The sequence below is a fragment of the Branchiostoma belcheri genome, unplaced genomic scaffold (assembly GCF_001625305.1).
Source record: "Branchiostoma belcheri isolate BF01 breed outbred unplaced genomic scaffold, Haploidv18h27 scaffold7, whole genome shotgun sequence".
Lineage (NCBI taxonomy): Eukaryota > Metazoa > Chordata > Leptocardii > Amphioxiformes > Branchiostomatidae > Branchiostoma > Branchiostoma belcheri.
In genome coordinates, this window is record NW_017804353.1 from 447847 (window position 1) to 473874 (window position 26028).

Consider the following 26028-nt stretch of genomic DNA (forward strand, 5'->3'; position numbering starts at 1 on the left):
GAAAACTGTGGCTCACGTCCTTCATCTAGTATCATGTGTAAAATTACAACATAATATGTAATATAACAATATAATATGTGATATAACACGCGTAGCCTTCGGTGCCTCAGTGGTTTTCTGACACTAAATAATTTCAAATTTCCCTCTACCGTAGACGGAATGGCTATTTCAAATCAGACGGATTTGTCTGTGATAAAAGCATAGGGATAGGACATAAAATATTATGATTTAAAAATGAAAGGGTTATTTCTCAGAGTTGTAAAACAGTGTGTAAAACAGCCCGATATAACGCCATGCACCAGTCCTGTCTTTCGGAATTACACACGACTCGCCCCAGATCAGTAACGAATCTCCCCTGACTCACTCGCTCCCAACCAAGGCGACTACTTCCCAAACGTATGCCAACCACCCCCGACCTTCTCACAACAGGCATGCGACCACAGACAAGGGAGAACCGTATACGGTATATGTAGGAGCTATCTTGATGCTAATTTCGGCTCGAGTTAAATCTCAATTATATTCTGTCTATCGATATAATCCCTCCTCTGCATGTCTGAATGCATTACTGGACCGACCCGTAATATAAACAGACTACGATACAGATACAGCTACTCCAAACAATATCTATTACACTTAGAGCTAATTTGGGCGTATTTGCCTTTTCTTCAGTTCACAACTACCTACATGTAAGACAGTCTCCTCAGTTCTGAAACCTTCTCGAGTAAAATCCATGTTAGTGCTCGGTATAGAATGAGATTCAAATCCTAATTGTTTCTGCCGGCTATGAGATCCAGACGAAAACGTCCACAAGCGACATGCACGCCAAACGTTATTATATCCAACTATCCACCACAACCACAATTTGATATGAAATTTGGAAACAAAGCTTTTATGTAGTCTTTGATGTCGTCTTGCGATCAATATTTCCCATCTATCAAACTTGTTTTTCTCCGGGAGTGGGATATAATAACAGACAGAGCATATGTTTATAGTTATCTATTGTTGGAACAATATTAGCCCAACTTTGTTGCCAGTTTGCCGCGTGTGATATTTTGGGTTGGGGAACACAAAGAAGATCAAACGTTAAGCGGCCGATTGTTGTTGCAGTGCTTGCTTGACGGATCTTGTGGGTTCTGTTTATGTCTACGATTCTGTTGGTCCATCAGTGGTGTGTCTGATAGACTGACCACAAAGCAACAAACTCTCTCCTCTCCATCTCTTTACCCTCCTCCGCCTTACACACATGCCCATGAGGCCAACACATGATAACATAACGTTACGGTCAGCTCATTTTTTTGCACATCGGTATGACATCTGGCAAAAAATTTCATGTAGTTTTTTATTTGTATTCCAAATCAATATTACCTGTCTATCCAATCTGTTTTCCAACGGAGTGAAATATTGCAACAGGCAGAACGTATGTTTACATTTACCCATTGTTGGAACAATATTAGCCCGACTTTGTTGCCAGTTTGCCGTGTGATATTTTGGGTCGGGGGACACAAAGAAAATCAAACGCGATGTGACCGAATGATATCGCGGTGCTAGCTTGACGGATTTTGTGGGTACTGTAATTCCTGAATTTTTCTCGGTACTGCTATGCTCGTGGTTTTCATGCGCATATGGTCACTTCTGTACCGTGACTTATCATTACGATTGCCACTAACAAATAATTCTTCACCCAACCACCAACCCCGCTCTCACCGTCCCAGTGAACATATACATGTAGTTCCGTGAACACCTCCGTTTTTATCAGACAGTGATATTGGCTAACTATTTTTCCAGATGTCATACCGACGTGCAAAATATTAGCTTATTATGTTTTCATGTATGGGTTGGAATGGGCATGTGTGTAAGGTGGAGAAATAGAGGGAGAGGAGAGAGTTTGTTTGCTTTGTGGACGGTCTATCAGACACACCACTGATGGACCAACAGAATCGTAGACATAAACAGAACCCACAGGATCCGTCAAGCAAGCATCGCGATATCAACCGACCACATCGCGTTTAATTTTCTTTGTGTTCCCCGACCCAAAATATCACTCGGCACACTGGCAACAAAGTTGAGCTAATATTGTTCCAACAATAGATAACTATAAACATACGTTCTGCCTGTTATTATATTTCATTCCCGAGAAAAACAAGTTTGATAGACAGGTGATATTAAGAGCAAAACCAAGTTGGGCTAATATTGTTCCAACAATATGTAACTGTAAACATACGTTCTGTCTGGTTTAATATTCCACTCCCAAGAAAAACAAGTTTGATATTAAAAATAAAAGACTGCATGAATCATTTTCCAAATACCATACCGATGTGCAAAAAGTGAGCCGAACGTCATGTTATTATGTATGGTCGGGATGGGCATGTGTGTAAGGCGGAGGGGGGGGTGGTAAAGAGATGGAGAGGAGGGAGTTTGGTTGCTTTGTGGACGGTCTATCAGACACACCACTGATGGACCAACAGAATCGTAGACATAAACAGAACCCACAGGATCCGTCAAGCAAGCATCGCGATATCCACCGGCCACATAATGTTTGATCTTCTTTGTGTCTCCCAACCCAAAATATCACACGGCAAACTGGCAACAAAGTTGGGCTAATATTGATCCAACAATAGATAACTATAAACATACGTTCTGTCTGTTTTAATATTTTACTCCGAGAAAAACAAGTTTGATAGATGGGAAATATTGATCGCAAAACGACATCAAAGACTACATGAAAGCTTTTTTTTTTTAATTTCATATCGATGTGGTTGTGGTGGATAGTTTGATATGATAACATTTGGCGTGCATATCGCCTGTGGAGTCTTCTAGCCGGCAGAAACAATTAGGATTTGAATCTTTCATGGATTTTACTCAAGAAGGATCCAGAAAGGAGACTGTCATATGTAGGTAGGTTGTGAACTACAGAAAAGGCAAATACGCCCAAATTTGCACTGGGTGTAATAGATATTGTTTGAAGTAGTTGTATCGTAGTCTGTTTACACTATGTATATAGGGTTGACCCAGTAATACATTCTCTCGTGCAGAGGAGAGACAGACAGAATGTAATTGAGATCTAACTGGAGTCGAAATTAGCATCAAGATAGGTCTAATATATAACATACGGTTCTCCCTTGTTTGTGGTTGCCTGCATGTATTGAGAAGGTCGGGGGTGGTTGGCATACGTTCGGGAAGTTCGCTTTGGTTGGAGGGAGTTAGTCAGGGGGGATTCGTTACTGCTCTGGGGCAAGTCATGTGCAATTGAGCTGAAATGATATATGCTTGTTTATGGAAGCGGCTTGTAGGTAGAACATTCAATATGTTTTCGTTTTATACTTTCTTGTAGGCTATGGACTGGTTTAGATTTCAGCATCCTACATTGTACTTTTGAATCACAAGGTTAGGGGTTTGAATCCCAGGGTAGCCGTAGGCTGTAGATGCAGATTTTTGTTCTAGCACACGGGTTACAATCCTCTGGATAGAACGTTAAATAGTCGGTTTCTTTTAGGAGAGCAGCGTATTGAGTATATCTAATGAACCCACTACGTTTTTAGAACAGTGTAGGGGTACAGGCCGGTGTGCAATAGCTCAAACTCATCGGTTCACTGCGGAGTACCAATTCCAAAAGGCAGAACTGGTTTATGGCGTTATATGGCTGTTTTACAAACTGTACTCTGATATTCGTCTGAGGAATAACCCTTTTCATTTTTAAATCATAATGTTATGTCCTATCCCTTTGCTTTTATCACAGACAAATCCGTCTGATTTGAAACAGCCATTCCGTCTACGGTAGAGGGAAAGTTGAGATTATTTAGTGTCAGAAAACCACCAATGCACCGAGGGCTACGCGTGTCATATTACATTGTTATATTACATATCATATTATAATTTTACACATGACTCTAGATGAAGGACGTGAGCCACATTTTTCTATTTCAAGAATATTTTATTCAGGATAGAACCGCATGCCCAGCACGCAAGCCATAGGAGCAAAATAAAAGTACCCATATTATAAGTGTTAGATCACTCAATAAACCATCACCTTACGTCAAATACTTGCTCAATTCACCCTTATATTATTATATTAAATAAATGTTAAAATCATTGGAATTTTACTTCAAAAGTCATGTCCGTGTGTCAGCATTACTTTAAGATGTTGTTTTAGCATTACATTTCCTTCTCATTATCTTGATGTTTTATTTTACACTTTCCAGAGTATCTCTCATACACTTGATGTTACAGGGTTGTCTGTTGACAACGCCTTTCACTGATCTTTACCCATCCAGTAACAGAGGAAAACCATACAGATGTTTTACACAGTACAACATCTCAAATGTAATGTGTCAGTGGACAAGGTATAGCTAGTTAACTACTGGTTTCTTTATCTCATTACCTTTAAGTTAGTTCCATACAGCTTCATTAAAATATTAACTTAAAGCATTCTGTGCCTCTTATTTGTGAATACTAATGTGTGTTTTATCCCTTTATGTCATTATCTGATCTGCAAGGTACTTTATATCTTGTTAGGCTGCTTTTTTTTGCAATAGTCTTATATTGTGGTCGAGTTCTGATGTTATTTATGAATCAGGTTAGTCATTTTAATTATGTAGACACATCCTAACTGATAAATATTGGTATAATGGTAAGTATTATTAACTAAACTAACAATCATTGAATTAACAAGTGCCATGTTCATTTTTGAATCACCTTACACAACAGAGCTCTTACAATTGATAAGGCAATAATATACAGTTTTTAATCCGTGGTTATGTGACAAATTACTCAAATGTAAACTTCATTTTACTTTTTCATGACATCTTTTCAAAATGGTGTCAAAACCTTACTTCCATTTTATGATTGACATGCACTTACTAATACAATGGTTAGTGCATAAGGCACTGATATGGAATCTTAGCTTATATCATATGATTAAATTGCATATATTTATTTGGAAAAATTGGCACATTTGCCTGGCAGCATTATGCATATTTATTACGTAAATATCACATACCACTAGTCAATTTAAATTTTGGACCAGGGAGCTTGAAATATCAAGTCCATTAGAAAATTTAGTATTTAAATTCACTGTCTTGTGTTTAACTTCTCCGTGATAGAGCAATTCCATATGGTAGAAATCACGAAGTACTGCATTCTTCTTTATATGTTGTTATGCAATTTTGCTTTCAGTAATTAGTTCGAATGTTTTTCATAGTACAAATGTACTAATAATTTGGATCTGAGTTTTAGGATTTAAACTGACCAGTGTTATACATTAGGCTATAGATGAGATTATATTTGTATTGCAGCATGCTTGCATGGCATGAGCTGCCTGTCCATTGTGTGTACAAACAAGGGACATTTGGCTCAGAATTTAGGCTCCGCCCTAAAGCATCGCCAGAAAACCTATCGTATTATTTTATGTGTTTGAACCAACACTTCTGATTTGGATTTTCTGGGGCAATATATTTCAGAAAGATGGCCGAGAAAAGAGAGGACATTGATTTTTCTTGAAAAAATTGTGATTTTTCTTATGGAATTCAAACATCGGTAATGTTGATAATGGTAGGCTGTGATCTTATGAGTCAGGGTTGCAAAATGTCAGGATACTATTGTGATTTGACAGAAAAGAGAGAAGGATGTACTGTTTTCTATTTCAGAAACAGTTCAAGGGGTAACATTTTCCATTGCTTTGTCGGTTTTATTATACAACAGATGGTGATCACTGAAAAGATCTGAGCAAATGAGAATCTTTAGTTTTCTCAGAAATCAAAGAGTTTAATCCAAATACATTTTTTGAGAATAAGGAACAATTAGGAATAGAGTCTGAATCGTTTTTGCCAATCACAGTTTTGCAACAATCATTTCTGACTCAGGTTACGGGTCGTACTTTCATTTCAGTGAACTTCAGAGATTCACGCATTCCTCTGAATGAGTTCCAAACGACACCCTTCCCAAAATCCGTGCCACCATACTCTCCATTCAGGTTGGACTCACCACATGCATTATACCACCAGGCGCCGTGGAACCGAACGGCACAACTTCCATCAGCCTCATTATCGTTGTCATCGTCGTAGGTGCTAAATTCCATTCCATTTAGACTGAGACCTGCTGTTGTTGAGAGCATAGAGTCCCCTGGAAAAAGCGACAAAAAGTTTTATCAGTGAACTACTGGCCTCAGCTTTGATTACTTTGTAACTAAATTAGTACTTCTCATAGCTGTTGATATGCAATGCAACCTTAGATCTTCTGATTTTTATATGGAACTTGCAACATTATGTAACCAAACACCAGTTACCATGGTGAAAGACGTCTGGTTCTGGCCATTTACTTTCTTTGAAGAAGAAGAAGAAGAAGAAGAAACAGAGCAAACACAATATGTTTTCCTTCTGTGAAGGTAAACATAATTACGCATATACGCACCTGCGGTTCCGGAGTAGCCTGCGATGGTGGCCCTGTAGTTATCCCCGTCAAAGTTCACACCAAACCAGCTGTACTCCGCGTATGCCGTGTCTCCATCGTCGGCCTCCAGGTCCACCCTCAACGCGTAGTTCCTCTGCACTGTGAGGCGATGAATCTTGTCGTTGCCGAGCCAGAATTCGCCCGTCATGTTGTCGGCTGGGAAGCCGTGTTTGTAGTCGTCCCAGTCGCGGTAGAAGTCCACTGAGCCATCCTGCCGCCTTTGGAACACCTGTGTCATTTTGTTTTGGTGACAAAATGACAAGTTCTTAGAGAATGTGAACCAAGGCGGCATTTGGGTAAAACTACATGTAATGCCAATAAACATTATCAACTGTGCATGTTTATAGCTGAGAATATGACAGATACAAGGCCTTTCTTTGTTGCTTGAGGGGGTGTTGTTAATATGCCTACTATCCAAGACCCATTTGGACCCCCTTATTACTAAACTGAGGGTTAGGGAATATACAAATTGTGGGTCGTGTGGCGTAGCGGTAGCGTGTTCGGCCTTGAACCAAGAGGTTCCGGGTTCGAATCCTACATTGTCACCGATCTTGGGCCCTTGGGAAAGGCACTTAACACGACTTTCCTCACTTCACTCAAGTGAAAACGAGTACCTAGCTTTGGTTAGAAACGTCCCACTGATAGGACGTTAAATAGAGGCCCCATGTTTGGGGAGAGCCAAGACCTCTGGCTCTGGGGCATGTTAAAGAGCCCACCACACCTTTCGAAAGAGAGTAGGGCGCGCACCGGTGTGCGATGGTCCAAATACTTGTCTGGTTATTATTTTCACCAAGGAAGAGTAGTGTGAAATTCACACTTATGAAGATCCTAAACAAACAAAGAATGGAGCAAAGACATTCTAGCCCTTGTCCTGCGGAGCACAACAATTGTTGTTCTGCACATACAGTACCATCTATATATATATACCCTGTATAGGTACGATTTGGGGGTATTTCTCGTGCAACGTATCACACCGCAGCAAAACGCAACAAATGCGGAATTAACAATGCCATTGCAGGGCAAAAAAGTGGGGTCTATGATCTAATTAAGACATGAAATTATTGAAAAATATTGTGCCAGGAATACCAGCAGGACAAGGGCTAGGAGATCCATACACACCCCTGCCCACGTCGGCCCAAGCTAAACCTTACCGTCCAGCCTCCTCCGTCAGTCTCCATGTCACAGTACACCAGGAACCCGGGTTCGGGGCCGCTTGGATATATCATGTAGATTCCACTGTCCAGGGACGGGTCCATGTTTTTGATGTCCTGACAATCGTGTGGGAAGACTAGTGGGGAGGTACAGAAACGTATTGATCACTGATTCTTGAATGAGAACACACTGTCTTAAATAGCACATATATTTCATGTATTGACTATAGGATGTTGCTAATAGAATGAAATATCTAGTATATACTAGTACTTTGTACATATTTTAATTACAACAATAAAAGGTAAAAGACTATTCTTGAACCTAGACGTCCTGCAGCTAAACTGCGTGAAGTTGTCCTTTGATCTCAGTTCTCTGCCATGCAGGAATCCACGTGTAGGAGGTAGCCAACAAGAGAAGTTGGGAGATTTAACTATCAATATTGCAAAGTCTTTAAAACCATTACAAAACAGAAGGTCATGTGTTCCTACCAGGCCGGTTCCATGGAGGGAAGCATACTAGCTGACTCCCAGTCCAGACGCCTCTGCGACAGATCCTGTTGTACGAGCCCGTCCAACGCACCCAACCTCTGTAACATCTGTAGACACAATTTTCTTTCGCCCCGAGCCAGTTGGCGTTTGTTCGTACGCAACGCACACGGTACGCACCGTACCCGGCTGGGGGGTGTGGGGGGCAGGCCGCTGGAAGAAGAAAACATGAATGTTTATTGCAAATTCATGCCCGAAGGCTAATTGCAAGAACATGATAACAAAAATAAACAGTAAAAATGATAATAAGTAATGCTAATGCTAACTGTTACACTTTTACATTTAATGACAAATTCCTAAACTATTCTAAACAATATTCATATTTTCTTTAATACAATTTCTTAAGGAACAAGAACTACATAAAATTATAAACACAACATAAGGCAAACAGTATGGTAATCATGAGTCATTGCTTCTTGTTATGAAGTTACTGGATTTTTTCAGGTAGTCAAATTCACCCAACACTTAATTTCATGTCAATAAGCCTAAAACTTAGAGGCTAACTGTTTGGGGAAGTTAATAATACATAATTCATACTCTAACAAGTTGGAGCTACAATACGTCGATGAAGGTTAGACATCCAGGTAATACGATACGCCAAAAAGCAGTTACTCAAGTAACTGGATATAATTTTGGGAACAGTCAGACGTTTCAGGTAGTATCCACTAGCTTTTGCCAGAGGAGAAATGCAGGTTTATAAGAACAAGCTATTGATTGATGTACAAATAAGTTGAACACAATTTTTGGAAGTCCAGGCTACAGTATCTAAGTCCGTATAACTGTCTACAGGGCAGCAGTGACTTACGTCCGCACTCCAGCTGGTTACCCTGAGGCCGCCACTGCCCCTTCCAACAGACGAGTGTTTCCCGTCCCTTGCATCTTTGGAAGCCTGGCTTACACTCGTATCTGACGATGTCACCGTTGTTGCGACCAGTTGGGAAGCCCATTTCGATGCACGAACCTGGCTTTGCGGGTGGTGGCCATGGACAGTCTAGTAGGTACATGTAATTAAAAAGAAGCGTATAAATGCTCTTATTACAAAAGTGTAATACGCCATGGCAAGAAGAGTTGTAAAAACTGAAAGATATTGTCCAAGTATTTTGCGAGGTTTCGGACCAAATTAACAATATGTTTTAAATTGATGTTGCCAGAACATTTTCCAACACACTACCAAATTTGAAGTTAAATGCGAATGGAGCACAAGTTAAATGAAAACACAACATATCATTTTTATGTTGTTTTAAGATTCTCAAACATCTTTTCTCCCACTTGAGTTCTGCATAAAACCATGCAATTGACTGATCCAATTGGCTTGTTCTAGTCAAATTCATTTAGCACATACATGTCTACACTTGGCTGTTTTTTTTCAATACCTGGACGTGGGATGAAGACCCAAAGTCCGAACCAGTATGTTCGCCGTATGATTATGACTTTGATCACAGGTATGACCACTTTTATGCCACAGATGATCCAGATTTCAAAACAAGGGACTGGGACGATGAGAAATTCTGTAAATTCAATTTCCCAGCAAGCTAGCAGGAAGAACGGGAGCCTTCGTAGGGTGAAGCGCGCGTTGAGCTGAAGGGAGAAGAATCCGGGCCCGCAGTCTGTCGGGAAGATGAGCCGGAGCGATACCGACGCCCTCATCTCCCTGTACCGCTGGCTGAACAGCAGAAGGTAGCGCTGGCTGTACGCTCCGAAGGCGGAGAGGTCACCGAGTTCATATTCGTCCGGTAACTCGTCAACTGCAAATAGATTCAATGTGCACGTACATGTATGAGAGACCAAGAAGCTTCTTGGTGAAACAGTACAAAGTGCTAACCAGTGTCAGCAAGTTATTACTGTTTTAAAAATTTCTGAAACCTTCTACAAGTAAGCTCACATGACACAGATTCTCCAACAATAAGCTATCTTATTCTTCAATATAAGTTCGGCCAATAGCCAATAAGTGTTACAATTGGATAAATGTATTTTCTAAAACTTGACAATTATACTTAAATTAGGCCTATCAAATCATAGGTTCAGTTAGGTACATGGACTTGTTATGTGGAAGCTATTTCAGCTCAATCAGAGTTACCAGACAAACTGAAAGAACAAAGTGAAGCCATTCTTATCCTGTCATATCCTCAAATCAGGCTGAAGCAATAGTCAGAACTTGGCAGAAAACAATCATAACTGCTGGTACTGTGACATCACAGTTATACCATGGTTGTGTCATTTGCAATTTGCCGTATGCTCTGAAAGTCCGATGCATAGACCATATATTTATGGATAAAAGCAACGTTTCAATGACGCTATACCTGTTGGATCAAAGTTTTCGAGTAGAATGCTGGTTTCCATGTCGCCCTCTGATTCCCTAAACGTTAGGATCCACATGTCCCTCGCGCCGTTGACTGCGTCCGTCACACTACCATCCATATCCAGGAGTGCAGTGTTATCCCTATCCTGTAACTCCGCCTCATACACAAACGAGAACTCATCTACGCGAAGTTCTGTTGACATGTCGTCAGAAATTCTAGACCTGAAGTTGTCCATTGCCATATCCAAGAATCTTCGATTGAACCCTGTAATTAGAATGAGAATGCTGAAGGCCTTCTCCAGACTGCTAAGAAGTGTGCATGGCAGATACTGCATGTGGCTTTAAGTTAGAAGATCTCTTTGAATTCACCGTTGTCTTTTTATGTGGCGGTTTTAGCATTAAGGTATCCGCCGGAATTTTGAGCGTCGATATTACCAGATTCAATTTTGTTTTTCCTATCATTTTACAATCATTGGACATTTGCACATTATCATATATACATTACATTATCAGGTTTCATTCAAAACATATCACATAACCATTCAAAATGCATAGGAAATTCAAACTCTACACTGAACAAATTACGGAGATAATTTCAGGACATTTCGAGTGACATCCACCACTCTTGTTCAGCATCACTAATGAACTAACAGAACTCGTTAACACTCCAATCTTCATCAACGAACCATTCAAAATGTTGATATTATCATTTGACATTATAATTAGGTTGCAAACAGTAATCAAAATGTATTCCATCATTTTGCCTAAAAGGTTGATATCAATAACTAATATTATATTAAATGTCTAAAGGATATACAGGTGATATGAATTGATGAAAGAACTGCTTTATACCTTCATAAGGAGCTATAGCACCCAAGTCAGGGTCGGGACACTCTAGACGAGACAACAGGAATACATGTTTTAAACATTAAACCGATAACAACAGTCTTAAATAGAACACATTATGGCAAGGGATAAAATATGACCCTGAATTATGATGGTGTACAGTTCTTAACTGAGACAAGCTTGGTTGGAAAAGACCTAAATTAACGATTAACTAATAGTAGACACTACATTTTGTGACAGTTCCATGTAGAGTATGTACATACATGTAGATTAGAAGATAGATCAATAAATCATGGATCTTCTTTAAATCTTCATCAATGTTGCTACAGGTAGATGAGATTGATGATGAAGTATTGTAAATCTTACAGAATTTTTCTATTAATTACATATCAAACAATCACATGGATTATAATTATGTCTTACAAATGATGAGCTTACAAAAACCGTTGACAATCGCATATTATCATGAATGGCTTTGAATACTTCGTAGATTGCTTCCTAGTGTAATTGTTACATTACATGTCATGAATGGGAATTTTTCGAATTTCATTGACAGTCAATGATTATAGTTAATCTAGTACCTGGTAGAGGTTGTATTGCCCATGGTGGGAAAGCTGTGATCCACCAGACTCTGACCCACCAGGTGAGGTGTATGATCAGATACTTGACGTAGCATCTCGTCACCAGATACCAATCACAATATGGCTCACCTACCCAGTACCAGGTCTGGGTGTAGCAAATAACTGGGACAATGATTATTGCCTCACACTCTATTGTGACGCAGGTTATGAGAACTAGGGGCACCCTAACAAGACGGAAATACACATTCAGCTCAACTTCAATTATAAGGTCGCAATCTGGAAGGAAGGCTTGGATATTCACACTGAGCCGCAATGCTAAGTAACGCTGCCTCAAAAGATCGAGTCTGGCTCTAAACTCAACGCTAACAGAGAGTCCCGAGAGGTCTAGATCTTCTGGCAGCACCCCTGCAAGTGGAAAAAAACAAAACATTTGGTGTAAGATTGGATGGTCAATTACACACAGCGTCAAATGTTAACCCTAACTGGAACATATGGTGATAAGATATAGTACAAAATTCACCAAACAGCATTCAATATTTACAAATCTAATAAGATAATGCAATCTTGTGTAGAAAAAACAAACCAAACTATACTCAACAACGTGGTTCTCATTGTGCACTTGCAGTACTTGAACTAATATTGAAGTTGTATAAATCTTCCAAAATGTATAGTGTGATATTCATGAATACGTGCAATGTTTTTCAGGTTTGGCATCAGTATTTCCAAAATCTTTGCAGTGTTGAGTGAGATTAAAATTCTCCCGCACACTTTTTGGTGTGTATGGCAGTGGCCACAAAGTACTGTTCTGCAAGCACTACAGTCACAGTAACTGAACAATCAGTTGTGTTGAGAAAAGAATATGAAACACAATTCAAATATTACTACGATATATTTGGTATGTTGTGGCCAGGGTTTGTACCTGGGACCTCCCTATAGCACTCTACCCACAAGGCTATTGCGCTAGTCTTTTACCCGACTCACAAAGCAGTGCCATAAGTACCTACCTGTTCTGGGGTCAAAGCCTGGAAGCATGATGGAAATTTCGAAGCCAGTGTCAGGGTCGGTGTATTGCAGAACCCAGGCATCCCTTTCTGCTCTGACGGCCTCCGTGAGATCCCCTGACATGCTTGACAGGGTATCTCCGTCTTTGTAACTCAACTTCTCAAACTCTTCTTTGACCTGATCGAATTTTGTGTCAGCCGCGTCCTCATCAGATTCAGCGTACGTCAGAGTTTCGTACATGCCTTCAAAGTCGAAAACTGTCAGAAAAAATGAAGACTTTGTCTTCTCACTCTGTATTTTGTAACTATACGAGAGTAACCTTAAATGTATAGGCTTGTTAATCAACTTTAGACCTAATAGGCACAATACTTAGAGTTAGAATAATTAATATCTAACCATTGTCAAATATAGAAACATCCTAGGAAATTCTTGATTGCACTTTTTATCTAGAAATGAAGAAATGTGAGGCATCAAGTGTAATCTTGATGGGTTTTTTTGTTCTTAGGCTGTCATTTTGTATGTTAGCTCTCTGATGGGCATCCATAGGATTAGATGATAAATATTTGGGGCTTTACATGATAGAAAGAATGTTAAAGCCTTTATTTTGTACAATCATCTACAAATTAATTAGCACTATTTGCGCAGTTGTAAATAGAACAGTTACTGTTTAATGTGATATTAGAAGGAAAACGTTATACAATATTACATGTGAAGTTTATCTTGTCATCATGATACCATGGATAAAACATGAATCTAACTTATTTTCTAAGAATTAAACAAAGATACAGTGGATCATACAGCATGTTAAAAGACATGACAATTTAATATTCAGTTTATAGATTCACTGCGTTGTCATTGTATTATGCCTACCTCTCCAATATGACAATTGTGTGAACGTTTTCTCATATAAATATGTATAATGTAGAATACATGAATATAGCCAAAGTGAGTTAGAGGAACACTGCTTGCAGATTCATATGTGTTCTATGCATATGAATGGAGAATGCACATTGCATTCTTGCTGTTGTATAATGTAATAAGGAATGGCTACACAATTTTGTACCTTTATCGTCTGGTATGGATGCAACCTCGGGCAGCCCACAACCTGATAAGCAGAAAAAATAAGCAGTCCTTAGTGTATAAATAGTTTGAACGACATAAGAGCAACAGTCTGATCATGAGATGAAGAATATCAGTTGAAAAACACAGAGAACAGAAGTTAGATAAATCTACTTCAGTCTCCAAAAGATACTATTTCAAATGGCTTCTAAAGACCTGTTTTCTCCACCAATGGTGATGTTGTTTCCTTAAAGTTTGCTTCTAATGTAGCAAGTCGAAAGTTTTAAGTTATTATGCATCTAATTATGGAAAGGACATTTACCAGGGGTGGGTAATGTCACCTGCATGGAGTTAACACAATAGCATGATTCGTATTGCACCAAACACCTAGATTTGAAGAAGTTTCTGACTATGTGATAAGAAAACATACCATGCTCATCCGTGGAAAGTGGTGGGTCCGTCATTGGGCACTCTGTAGGAGGAGGCTCAGTAGTAGAAGTATCTGTCCGAATTCGTGGAGAAAATAAAGCACATTAGATAGACAAAACAGATCATTTTATTTACTTATTTATTGATTGATTTAAAACAGTTGGGTGGTTCCTCCAGTTAAGGGCAACTGATTTCCAAGGTAGCCCAGCAAAACAAGTTACAAAGAAAATTATAGACATAATCAAATCACATTAAGTACAGCAATTAACAACATTAACATAATAATAATCTTATAATTTTCACAAGCATACAGTTCATAGAAGCAATAGTTTCAAAGAGTTTTAATCAATTTTGCTTATTCTAACAATACTTGAAATATTTTTCCTGTACCCTTCAGAGCAGCACAATTACTTATTATACATTTCAAAACTTACCGTTTTTACAGCAGCAGCGCCCGAAGTCTGGGCATGGACACAGGTCAGGGTCCATCCACTGTCCGTCACACGGATCGTCTTCATCTATACACTTCCCTTCACAGCTTGTTCGGCAGCTGGGCGTTTTCGGCACGCAGCAGCGTTTGTCGCCCTCACAGGAGCAACTGGCCCCGTCAGAGACCCACTCGTAGTCTCCGGTACACTCCTCATAGTAGTACTTGCACATGCCGTAGCAGTAGTTTTCACATTCCGTTACTGTACAGGAAGATTGAAAAAAAAGCTGCGTTCCTTTGGCTGCATTGTTAGAGTGATACATCCATTGGTCTGTCTGTCATTCTCCTATGGCAATCATCATTAGAATTATGAAGTTTATTCAGAAACTGTCATGTTTATTCTTGGAGTTGAGTAGTGTCTAAAAACAACCGCTAGCCTCGGTTTTCATTAAATGGTTCATTAAATTATCAGCGTAGCTTTTTGTTAACACTCAACAAACACAAACAGATTGTATAGTACCTATGGTATGAAACTACGTTGTACCAGTACATATCTGGACTAATCCCGCCTATCAGGAATAAGAAGTGCACGCTTGGAAATTCAGCAGAATCTGATTCTAGCCTAATACTTATCCTTCAAACTGTTATTTTTGCACACCTGGAAATAAAACAAAAATTATCAATTTTAGTACAGCACGCAAACCTGTCAAGAGAATCATGTTTACCAAGACCTGTGAATATTAAGATATGAAAGTGTCATGGTGTTTTCTGCACTTGTGATCTCTCCTGCAACAATACCTTTGCTGCTTGCAAAAGATGGAGAATGGAGACGTACACGATTAGCATTGCTCTGTGTGAAGGAGATACAAATTCTATTTATGATATATTTTTAACTATTAGCAACATGGATCTGATTATTTTTGCATTTTTCTATATTTACTGCATAGCATTTTGAACAGAATTACAGATATAACTGGGACATTCAAATGACTTACCTTGTGGACAACAGCAGCGCTGGTCGTATGGACACGAGCACTCTTCAGGATCCTTCCACACTCCAGTACAACCTCCATTCGCCATGTTTGGGTCGGGATCAATACACTCTCCTCCTGGACAGTGCCCGACGCAGGTAGTCCCGTTAGTTGGCACGCAGCAAAAGTAGCCGTCTGGACAGCTGCATCGGGGGTCGTTAGACCTAGAGCCGAATGGCCAAGCACAGCCGATCGCACCCTCCTCCCAACACGAGCCGCCGCAGTATGCTTCACAGTCTGTTTCTGTGGGTGGGAAATTAGAACTTTTCTCTTTTTTTCCCCCACTGTCATCAGAGGCAGAATCGTGTAGAAATGGGGACCTAAACTAGTCTCCACCAGACTCCTTTTGCAGGCTGATAAATACATGTAGTAGAAATTGGTCTAAAAAGGGAATATCATGGGCAGAGGAGATGGCCGCCATGGAATCTCCAGTGCAGGCAAGCTGGAGATTCTATGGCGGCCATCTCCTCTGCCCATGATATTCCCTTTTAGGGCCAATTTCAACTATTTATCAGCCTGCAAAAGGAGTCTGGTGGAGACTAGACGTAAACCTCCTATCAAGAAACTGTCAGGATGTAAGGAGCTAAATTGACTCCGATCATCCTCCCAACAACATAAATAGATTATATAATCCACAAGGCACTATGAACAATAACCGCAGATGACACTCACAGGGAGTGATTTTCATATTACTGACGTCTGAAGTTGTGACAAATGCTGCATTTATCGCCAGTGGTTCTCAATAAAACATTGCCACACAACAAAAAATGACCCAGATAGTTGCAGCTAACCTAAACACTAGATCCTTGTCACAAGATCTCAGGCGTTTCAGTTTCTAATTTGAACAGAATGTTTCAGCACAGACCAGCCTCTGTTATATCTGTATTTACAAGTTGCAAGCATCTTATCCACAGCTAAACTAGATTTCTAATGATAGCTGGGTGACAGCTAACTAGCCAAAGTCTCAATTTACTAAGACTGGTTTAGTACATGCAAGGACATTTGAACTGTGGGGTCGTGTGGCGCAGCGGTAGCGCGTTCGGCTCGGGACCTAGAGGTCCAGGGTTCGATCCCCACACATGTCACCGACCCATGTGCCCTTGGGAAAGGCACTTTACACGAATTTCCTCACTTCACTCAGGCGTAAATGAGTACCTAGCTTCGGACGTAAACTGGAGGTCCCGTGTTTGAGGAGAGCCACACCTCGAGCACGTTAAAGATCCCACCACACCTTTCGAAAAAGAGTAGGGGCATGCCCCGGTGTGCGATGGTCCAAAATTCTACAGCCCAAATACTACAGTGTAGCAGAATCATCAGCAAGTTGATGTTGGCTACCTTAACCCCCAAGACCAGACCAAGACCAAGACTAACCTTTATCGATTTTGCAGATGTACTTGTTTTCATATCTGAAATGCAAAAGTACTTATTACATGTATCATAAAAAACATGTACATAATGAATGAAATCACACAGATTGAAGTTTGAACATTTAATGCTCCTCTTACTCTGGCTCTTCCCCCAAGCAGTCGAGATCGGTCGTCGGGTGGACCCAGTACCTGTAAAACAGTGACACAAACAACAATAAACAGAAAACGACAAAAGTAAATTAATCAGATAACGAAAAAGAAGGAATGTGTTGCAAAATCAAATTTCCAATTTAATTTGTCTTAAATGTTTTCAAAAAAAATACCGTTTCCTAAATTTTCTAAAAAAAAGGAAGGTTGAACCTAAACTGACTGAAGTTGGTGCGTGTGTGTGCGTGTGTGTGTTTGTGTGTGTGTGTATGTGTGAGTGTGTGCGTGTGTGCGTGTGTGTGTGTGTGTGTGTGTGTGTGTGTGTGTGTGTGTGTGTGACTGTGTCTGTGTGACTGTTGTGTGTGTGTGTGTGTGTGTGTGTGTGTGTGTGTGTGTGTGTGTGTGTGTGTGTGTGTGTGTGAGTGTGTGTGTGACTGTGTCTGTGTGACTGTATGTGTGTGTGTGTGTGTGTGTGTCTGCGTGCCTGTGTGTGTGTGTATGTGTGTGTGTGTGCGTGCGTGTGTGTGTGTGCGTGCCTGTTTATAGTTTCATAATGACAATGTGTTAAATGCCGATGCACTTTTAAAAGAAACATACGGGCAAGGTTCGCCAATTGACGTAATCTGTTCCATTTCGTCACAGTCGTCAAAGGCGACCAGGTCGCCGTCTAGGTACTCCTCACATTCATACTTTGCCGCACTGTAGCTCACTTTGTCCTCAGAGAAGTAGTAGCAACAATCGTCAATGTCCACCCAGCCATCAGGGCAGGGGGCTGCAACGAGCATTTTTTTTCATTTTACACCTTGTGTATAATGTGTTTATTCATGTATATGTATTTCAATTTTAATAAAAAGATACAGAAGTAATTAATATAAGTAGCTCATTGAAAATGAAATAGACAAAAGGGAACCAAAAGACTGCAGCAGTCTTTCCTGTATTGCGCCATCAGACTTTACAACAACTCACCTTCTGGGTCTTCAATATACACTGAACCTGACTTGACTAGATGCAATCAGTATGGACATTGTGTATATTTTAATTAGTTTGTATGTGTCTTTGTATATACCTCATTTAGATGTTCATGTATTGTCTCTCAATTTTTTTATGTGACAAATGGTACCCAATTCAGGGGGAAGTAGTTATGCTCCCCCTGCTGATGTACATTTGAATTAGTGCAACAAAGAAAATTGAAATTGAAAAGACAAAAAATGGTAAACATTACAGTCTTGAGTCAATGCCGGCACAAGGAGGAACAGTAGAAAGAGGAAACATCGACCCTCCATCTGGAAAAAGAATTTTAAAAACTTCAGAGGGCCAAAATACACTAATCCCAAAGGTTGAGATCAACAGTTGGTGCATAGACAGTGTGCCTGAATGTATAGTAAAGGGTCGCTAATACTCGCATATGGTAGCGTGCGTAGTCCAGTGGTTAGCGACCCTACCTCTGGACTAAGAGGTTGGGAGTTCGAATCCCGGCTCACGCTCATGTTGTCGCTCACCCGACATGTACGCTACTGGTCAAAGAAGGCGTCACAGTCCTTAGGACGGGACATTTATAATAAGCCGTAGTCCACTGTTCACTATACCAGAGCTAGGGGAATTTCCCCTGTACTATGAAGCTGTAAATACTGTACATAGCGTCTGTCTTCTCTGTCACGACCAGTGGAAGATTAGCTCTTCAGTGATCTAAAACTGGATCGAAATCACTTTCCTTTCCTCGTAAATGTGGTATAAACCTGAAAATATCGGATGCAGACCCCCACATATTCCATCAGTGGACTTTATACCGGGGTACTTGTTGACTGTGGGAATCCCATAGCAATTCTAAAAGCGGGCCGCATTTTTCGCCATTTGGACTGGACCGTCTTTGCCGGTCCGATTTGCGATAGGCTGAGTTGGTAATGGTCCGGGTCGTCCTGATTCCCATGTAACATACCTGGACTGGTGCGATTCTCTCCTTCCCAACAACGTCGTATTTAAGTGCGACAAAAGTTGTAAAATCTGACAAACATTGTGTACTTGTGCCTGACCGCTGAAGAAGCAACTACAGGCAAAACATGTCTACAAGTGGGCTTGAATAAAGTCTCTTGATGGAAAATTCAGTAAACAAACAACAAAACATGACATAAGATGTAAATTGAAGTCATCACATACAATAATAGCCATGAATATTATGCACAAATATGAAATATTGTAACCAATGCATGATATTTTCCTGTTTATGTCCAAAAATCCACTGTCCTTGAACGATATAATCCTCTTCGAACCCGAATACATTCTCAGCATGGCATTTATCATAATAGTATACATGAAATATGGGACCGTCCCGGATGCAAGATTGGACGGTATTTTTATTCGGCTCTCGCATATGCATCCTCCGGCGGCATGTCCCAAATAGCAATTGCGAAAACCTACTTCCAAATACTTAAGCAAGTATATGCTTGCCGGTGAAAATTAGCACAAAGTTTTTAGCTCAAACACAGATTGTTTTTAGAGTATTTTGGAGATGTCTGAGGGGAACTCAGTCAGTTGTAATGGATAGACACTAGCCTGGTTACCAGACCGCCGTGAGCTCAGCGCTATCCCTTCGGCGCCGAGAGCGTTTGGGGCCGCTAACCTGTCCTCAATTACCTCGCTTCGGGAGGGGGGGGGTAAGTTTCTTCGCTCACAACGTTTGGGTCGGCGGCAACAGAAGACTAAGCGTAATACAGGAAGTCAGCGGATACAGGGAAACCAGCTGGAGATAGGTCCGTGGTATAACTCGCCTGTGCTTGGTAAAGGCCGGGGCCGAAAAATTACCGCCAAGCCGGTACCCAGGCTAGATAGACACGAGCATACACGACTAGCACATGCATGTATCCGTTGTACCAAGGATATCCGTTGTACTTGAATACAACATAACAGATACACGTACATCGACACAGAGTTATATGTAACACATGCATAAAGATCGAGAAAATAGATAATACAGTGGCTTTTAATTGGGAAAAACAATATATGTTCAGTAGTATGCAACATAATGATATGATACAACTTGCATTGTAAAGGTAATGAAACTTTGTCAAGTTTGAAAAATACATTCATATGGAATCATGATTCATATTCTCAAATTCATACATTCATACCCTACAAATCAATGAAAATCACGGTTTTGGCTCAACACAAACGTGCATGTACAAATTAATAAAGTCTATGACTGAAACAGACGCGCGTTAATACCAGTGGGGCCACAAAAAATCTCAGCGGACGATGAAAGTTACTGTTGATTGAGAAGTCGTTGTGATGAAAAAATACGCCCCGTCGTCATGCATCTACAGAAGTTTTATTCTTACTCTGGAAGCGCATTTCTGCGTTGAGGTGTGGGAATAGCGTCCAAATCCAGGTCTCTCCACAAAATAGGTGGGGTCTAGAAATACTTTTCAAGCTATAGCGTACATGTTTTCACAATATTCTACAGGTTCTTGTGAAATGCCGGCACAAAAGATTCGCGCCGCCCTGTATTCAACATTTGTGAATGTTAACTTGTCACAAAATGGCCAGTGTATCTGTCGGTGACAGACTTAACTGAACATATTTGAGGAAAATAGCACATAAAATAGTTCTATGCATTTGAGGACAAAAGATTTAAGACTCCGTTCCAACAAAAGCACACATATTCCCATACAATAGAAGTCTGGAGTATTTTCTGGGTACATGGTCACACCATATGTTATCAAAATTCCTCCTTCAAACCATAAAAAAGTAAATTCACCGCGAAAAAGTGTATATTCAGACAACTGCATGTTTGTGAGTGGAACTGGTGCAAAATATTCATACCAATGGGCAAATAAAAGGAGTTCTACCCCAAGTAATGTTAGCCGCTGTACACACACAAAATTAAAAAAAAAATAAAACAAGATAATACTGCAAATGAATAAAAACAAAAACGCACAAACAAGTAATAAATTCATCCGAGCACCACTTATAAGATATAAGGAAGGCCAGATGATTGTAAAATCTTGATCAGACAGGATTTTCCGAACATTCCCATATCATAGAAGTCTGGAGTATTTGTTGGGTACATAGTCATACCATATGTTATCAAAATTCCTCCTTCTTAACATAAAAAAGTAAATTCACCGTAAAAAGTGTATATTCAGACAACTGCATGTTTGTGCATGGAACTGGTGCAAAAATATTCATACCATTGAGCAAATAAAGGAGTTTTACCCCCTAGAAATGTTAACCGCTACACACACACAAAAATAAAAATACAAGATAATACTGCAAATGAATAAAACAAAGCAAGCAATAAATTCATCCGAGCACCAATTATAAGATACAAGGAAGGCCAGATGATTGTAAAATCTTGACCAGACAGGATTTACCGAACATGTCTTGTGGTTGCTATCAAAGCTAGCCTACCTTGGACTGGCGTTGTTCTCCTCTTCACATCCAACAAATTTCTGGGGCGGCTTCGGGTTTTCTCCTCTACATAAATGTTGGCACTTATACCGGATCTTACACGTGGCACAATTAAGTGTGATGATACAGTACGACTTAGGTATTTACCCCTAGAGCGTGCGCAGAACATAGGCCTAAAATGCGCACCAGAGAGAACACCTATTCTCTGCCAGTTCGCGTTTTTCTATCCAGGAACTACGATGTAACTTCGAAAAACTATGCTAATTTGTTCATGCTTGTTTCAAAAAGAGAGAAGAGATCTTGTAGATATAGACGTAGCACAGTAATGCAGCACTTGTTCCTCCTACCCTTATACCTCAGTTATCTAACGTAGCACATTTGGCCCATTTAGGGCGTGAATATGCGATAAAGTTCCTTGTCCATTACTAGTATTCACGTAAGACATAATCTGGGAGTAACAACCACACAATTAAGTCCCGTTAGCTTTGTTTCTTTGCAATGTAGCCATGGCAACTCTTGAATCGGGCGTCGCATCTGCCTGGAGTTGTGACCGAGGGCGATGCGGAATTCTGCCGTGCAGGCAATTGGACCCTCTGTGGCCGGCTGATTCCCCATGCAGGCTTCGAAATTAACTTTTCTTCCTATTGTCCAAGCACTGTTCCAAAATAGATTTCAATTGTCCGAAGTGAGGATGAACTAATATTTGGGAAGTATTGTATGACTTCAACTTTATTTTGCTTATGTTCACTCCCAGGCGCACTATAATTTCGGAGTAGACAGGAAATTCGGGGGGACTTTTCCGGAGCCAAAAGCCGGGACGTGTTAGCCTGGCCTGGGTACCATCCTACGTGTATGCCGGGGCTCCCACACTCGCTTCCCTAACAAGTAGTACTTGTTAGGGAAGCGAGTGTGGGAGCCCCGGCATACAAGTAGGATGGTACCCAGGCTAGGGACGTGTGCCTGATAAACAAAAGAAGGGCTGACATTCTGATGTTGATTGTTGTTCTATTGTCCAAAAAAATTTCTCAACGTGTCTTTTTAGTTGTCCCAGCTTAAATTTTAGTGGTCAGAGGCCATTGGACCACCTTTAATTACGAGCCCTGCCTTGGCCAGTAACATTCTTTTTAGACCGATTTCTATTGTTGAAATAGCCTGCAAAGGGGTCTGGTGGAGACTAGCGGAATACACCGTGTTGTATAGTCGTCGGAAAGATAAATTGACAAAAACAGACAGGCATTTGTAAAGTTTGCGGCTGAACTAAAAATTACAGAGTAATGACTCGGGACTGAGATGTTCAAAAATTCGTTTTTTCCTACAGTTATCGCGGAGTAGAATTTATTTCCACCGTGTACAGTAAGGGTAGCCTCACTAGTGAGCTTTAAATGTACCCAATGCATCTTTTAAGTCAATAATCTAGTCATTTAATATCTACATTCTGAGTTGAAACAACACTGGCCCAATTTATATAGAAATTCGTGGACCAAAAATGACGAAAATTGTGACGAAAAACGGTTGAGTGTTAGATATTACAAAAAAGTTGGGTATGACACGTCGCTCAGTGTAATATAACTATAGCTGTCGCGGTGGCGCGTGCCGGCGAAGCTAGTGTGTACATTACGCCTGAGGCTTAGGCCGGCAAAATACTGTATGTACCGTATGCAATACAGATACAATCTACTGTATTGTACATAGCAAATGCTAAATACCATGTACTGTGCACTGCTTTGTCAACTATGGATTTATACAGTGTAGAAGAATATTGTAACAAGGGAAATCGTAGATTTCAAACCTCCGGGTTTTTTTTGTGTTCTATTGGTTTAGGTTATTTGTTTGTGTGTAGTATGAAAGTTATGTGCGTAATATGTTTGTATGTGTTTGATGGCTACTGACGGTTGGTTCGGTATGGACTGTTGATTAACGTGTCTCACAGTCTGACAGCCTGCACCGTCACTCGCGCCATTACCCCCGCCGTCATCCCGCGCCGTCATTGCTGCGCCGTCACCCAAAATTTTTATCGGAACCAGACAGCCCTCTGTTTGACCCCTTTTGAATGCTAAGACCCAAAACTGCAACCGCCCCATTCCTTAACAACATGGTAATTACCATTTTCAGCATGGCGGGGGTGTCCGGAGCACTTAAAAACCTTTTATTTCGACGCCCATAAACACATATGCAATTAAACAAAAACGTTCTGCATCATCTGCAGTCCAATAGCAATACGTATACCGAACCACAGACAAATCCGTCCAGCCGATCGCGAGAAACAGCTGCTGACAGAAATGTTTCGAACCATAGTAAAACCTCCTCGCGGAAGGATATCTCCTTCCCCGGAGGTAATAAGGATTGAGCCAAGCTGATTGTAAACTATCGTGCCGCCACCACTGACCACGGTGCACTGGCAATACTTGAAGCTTTCTTGGGAACGATCGTACTTACAACTTCAATAAACGATTATAATACACATGTACACTGTAGTACATATTCTAGCAATTGATAAACTAGTACCGTGTATATGTTTTAGCAGTATGTACTACAGACATCAATTTGAATAAAGATATAGCATGAAATGTGCGAAAACACCTACCGTGGACTTGTCGATGACTCACTCAGACCTCCAAAGTTGTAGTATGTGGATTCGGTGGTTTGGTAGTATTTTATAGAGAGGTACGGTATGTGATAATGTATGCGTTACGTTGGCCAACGGGGTTCAGTTAGACCACGTTGATTTGATTTTATGGATGACATCAACGCGCGCATTGATTTTCGCCTGGTCTAAAAAAAAACCCGAAGCTCTGGCCTGGGTGTTACCCTCTCTTGTCCATCATCATGGTAGCTAGCGACAATAGGGGCTGGCGGAAACTACGGAGGATGGCACCCAGGCTACCGAAGCTCCACGGAACTCCAGAACTCAGAACAGTGCCGACTTATAAATTCCTCAAAAGACCAGCATGTGCCGGCTTGTCATGTACTAGCGCAAATTCGCAATGCCAGCTTTGTATTCCTGTGGTTTGGGGGTTCCAGCCAAAGGATGCCATCCATAAAATTTAGTTAGTGCGGCCTTATTTAAAAAAAAAAGGCACAAGCGACGTCTAATGCTTTTATGCAAATGAGACTATTTTTATTGCTGATAACGTCATCTGCGTGGGCGATGTGGGTGGGTCCGCGGTGGCTGCACCTTTACGGAGACGTGTCGCTCGCGAGTTGCCGTATTGATTTAGTCTTCGGTTGTTCAACTTTGAACCACTGTTTATTCACGGGAGGATCAAATCGACCTGCAGATCGCTTTAAAGAATAGATTGGAAAGACATTCATTGTACGTTCATGCTCTTATAAATAAGTGCAGGTAATGATATGGTTATAAAACAGTTAGTAGTTCTATGTACAACTACAATAATGTAATGTCTACAATGGCTACTTAAGAAGGTAGTTGAAGAGGTGATGCAATCTCATAAAATGTGCTATTGAAACTTGTGGAGACAGTATACTGGTAAATCATTGTATAAGTATTTGCGGTTTTCGCGGTCACTTCTGTACCGCGAATTCATCACTACCGCGAACAAATAATTCGCCGACTTCCTTTCTTCTACGACTTTCTTTCTCGATCTCTGAGTCACCGCGAACATAAAGTTCAGTGAACATGTCCATTTTTCTCAGACCGCGAAAATTAGCTGCCGCGAATTTAAGGTGATTTACAGCACTATGTCACATAACTGGGAATGAACTGAACTGGACAACTGAATGGCTAACGTTTACTAACATATACACATACAGATCAACTTCCTCTCTCTTCTATTTAAGACAGTGGTAGTTTGATAATCGTGGTGCTAGCTTGTCTGTGTCTATGGCTTGTCAAGCCTCTACCAGCCTTGAGTAAAATCCAAAGTTCTCAGCATAGAATGAGATACCAGTGTAAAAAAATCAGGTACAAATGTATATTAATTTTTTCTGTCAGCTAGAAGGTCCACACGAATATGTCAACAAGTGGTACGTACGCGCAAAACGTTATAAATGTACGTCCTTGGTTGGACCAAAATTAGCCACCCGATCTTTGTTATGACTGTCAACACTTTTCCGTGTGATATTTTGGGTCGGCAAGTTACAAAGCGAGTTTCATTTGATGTCCGGTTCATATCGCGGTATATGCTTGACGGATCTTGAGTTCTATTAATGTCTGGGCTTCTGTTGGTGAATGTAGAAAACGTCAGGTATAATTGTTTCTGCGGACTTTAGAAGATACGGATGAATACAAGCGGGTTGCGCGCAAAACGCTATTAATTATCCACGGCATCAATATG

General features: G+C 40.5%; 1 protein-coding gene across 3 annotated transcripts; it reads right to left on the reverse strand.

Moving 5' to 3' along the window:
* Positions 1–5285: 5285 nt before the first annotated feature.
* On the reverse strand, positions 5286–24437 carry LOC109484728. 3 transcript variants are annotated; one of them, XM_019788087.1, is made up of 19 exons: positions 24318–24437; positions 18552–18612; positions 17927–18101; positions 17321–17371; positions 17187–17221; positions 15780–16058; positions 14792–15046; positions 14359–14430; positions 13933–13974; positions 12872–13126; positions 11868–12272; positions 11293–11334; positions 10442–10705; positions 9515–9886; positions 8947–9132; positions 8085–8294; positions 7596–7732; positions 6406–6673; positions 5286–6117 (listed from the first exon to the last, which is right to left on the reverse strand). In XM_019788087.1, exons 2-19 carry the CDS (start codon positions 18610–18612, stop codon positions 5855–5857), a joined length of 3372 nt encoding a protein of 1123 aa, XP_019643646.1. In that variant the 5' UTR covers positions 24318–24437; the 3' UTR covers positions 5286–5854. The 3 variants fall into 3 exon arrangements, with proteins under 3 accessions (XP_019643646.1, XP_019643647.1, XP_019643648.1); XM_019788088.1 differs by having other exon boundaries at positions 6406–6669; positions 7592–7732; XM_019788089.1 differs by lacking the exon at positions 24318–24437 and adding an exon at positions 21734–21811.
* Positions 24438–26028: the final 1591 nt, after the last annotated feature.

Bases quoted from the DNA above. Each gene is read 5' to 3' on its own strand.
- LOC109484728 (XM_019788087.1), bottom strand. From the start codon at position 18,612: ATGGAGGGTCGATGTTTCCTCTTTCTACTGTTCCTCCTTGTGCCGGCA. The intron at 7,733-8,084 runs GTAGGAACACAT...CCTCCCCACTAG, and splicing joins CCCTCCATGGAACCGGCCTG to TCTTCCCACACGATTGTCAG. The intron at 6,118-6,405 runs GTGCGTATATGC...CGCTTTTTCCAG, and splicing joins AGGCTACTCCGGAACCGCAG to GGGACTCTATGCTCTCAACA.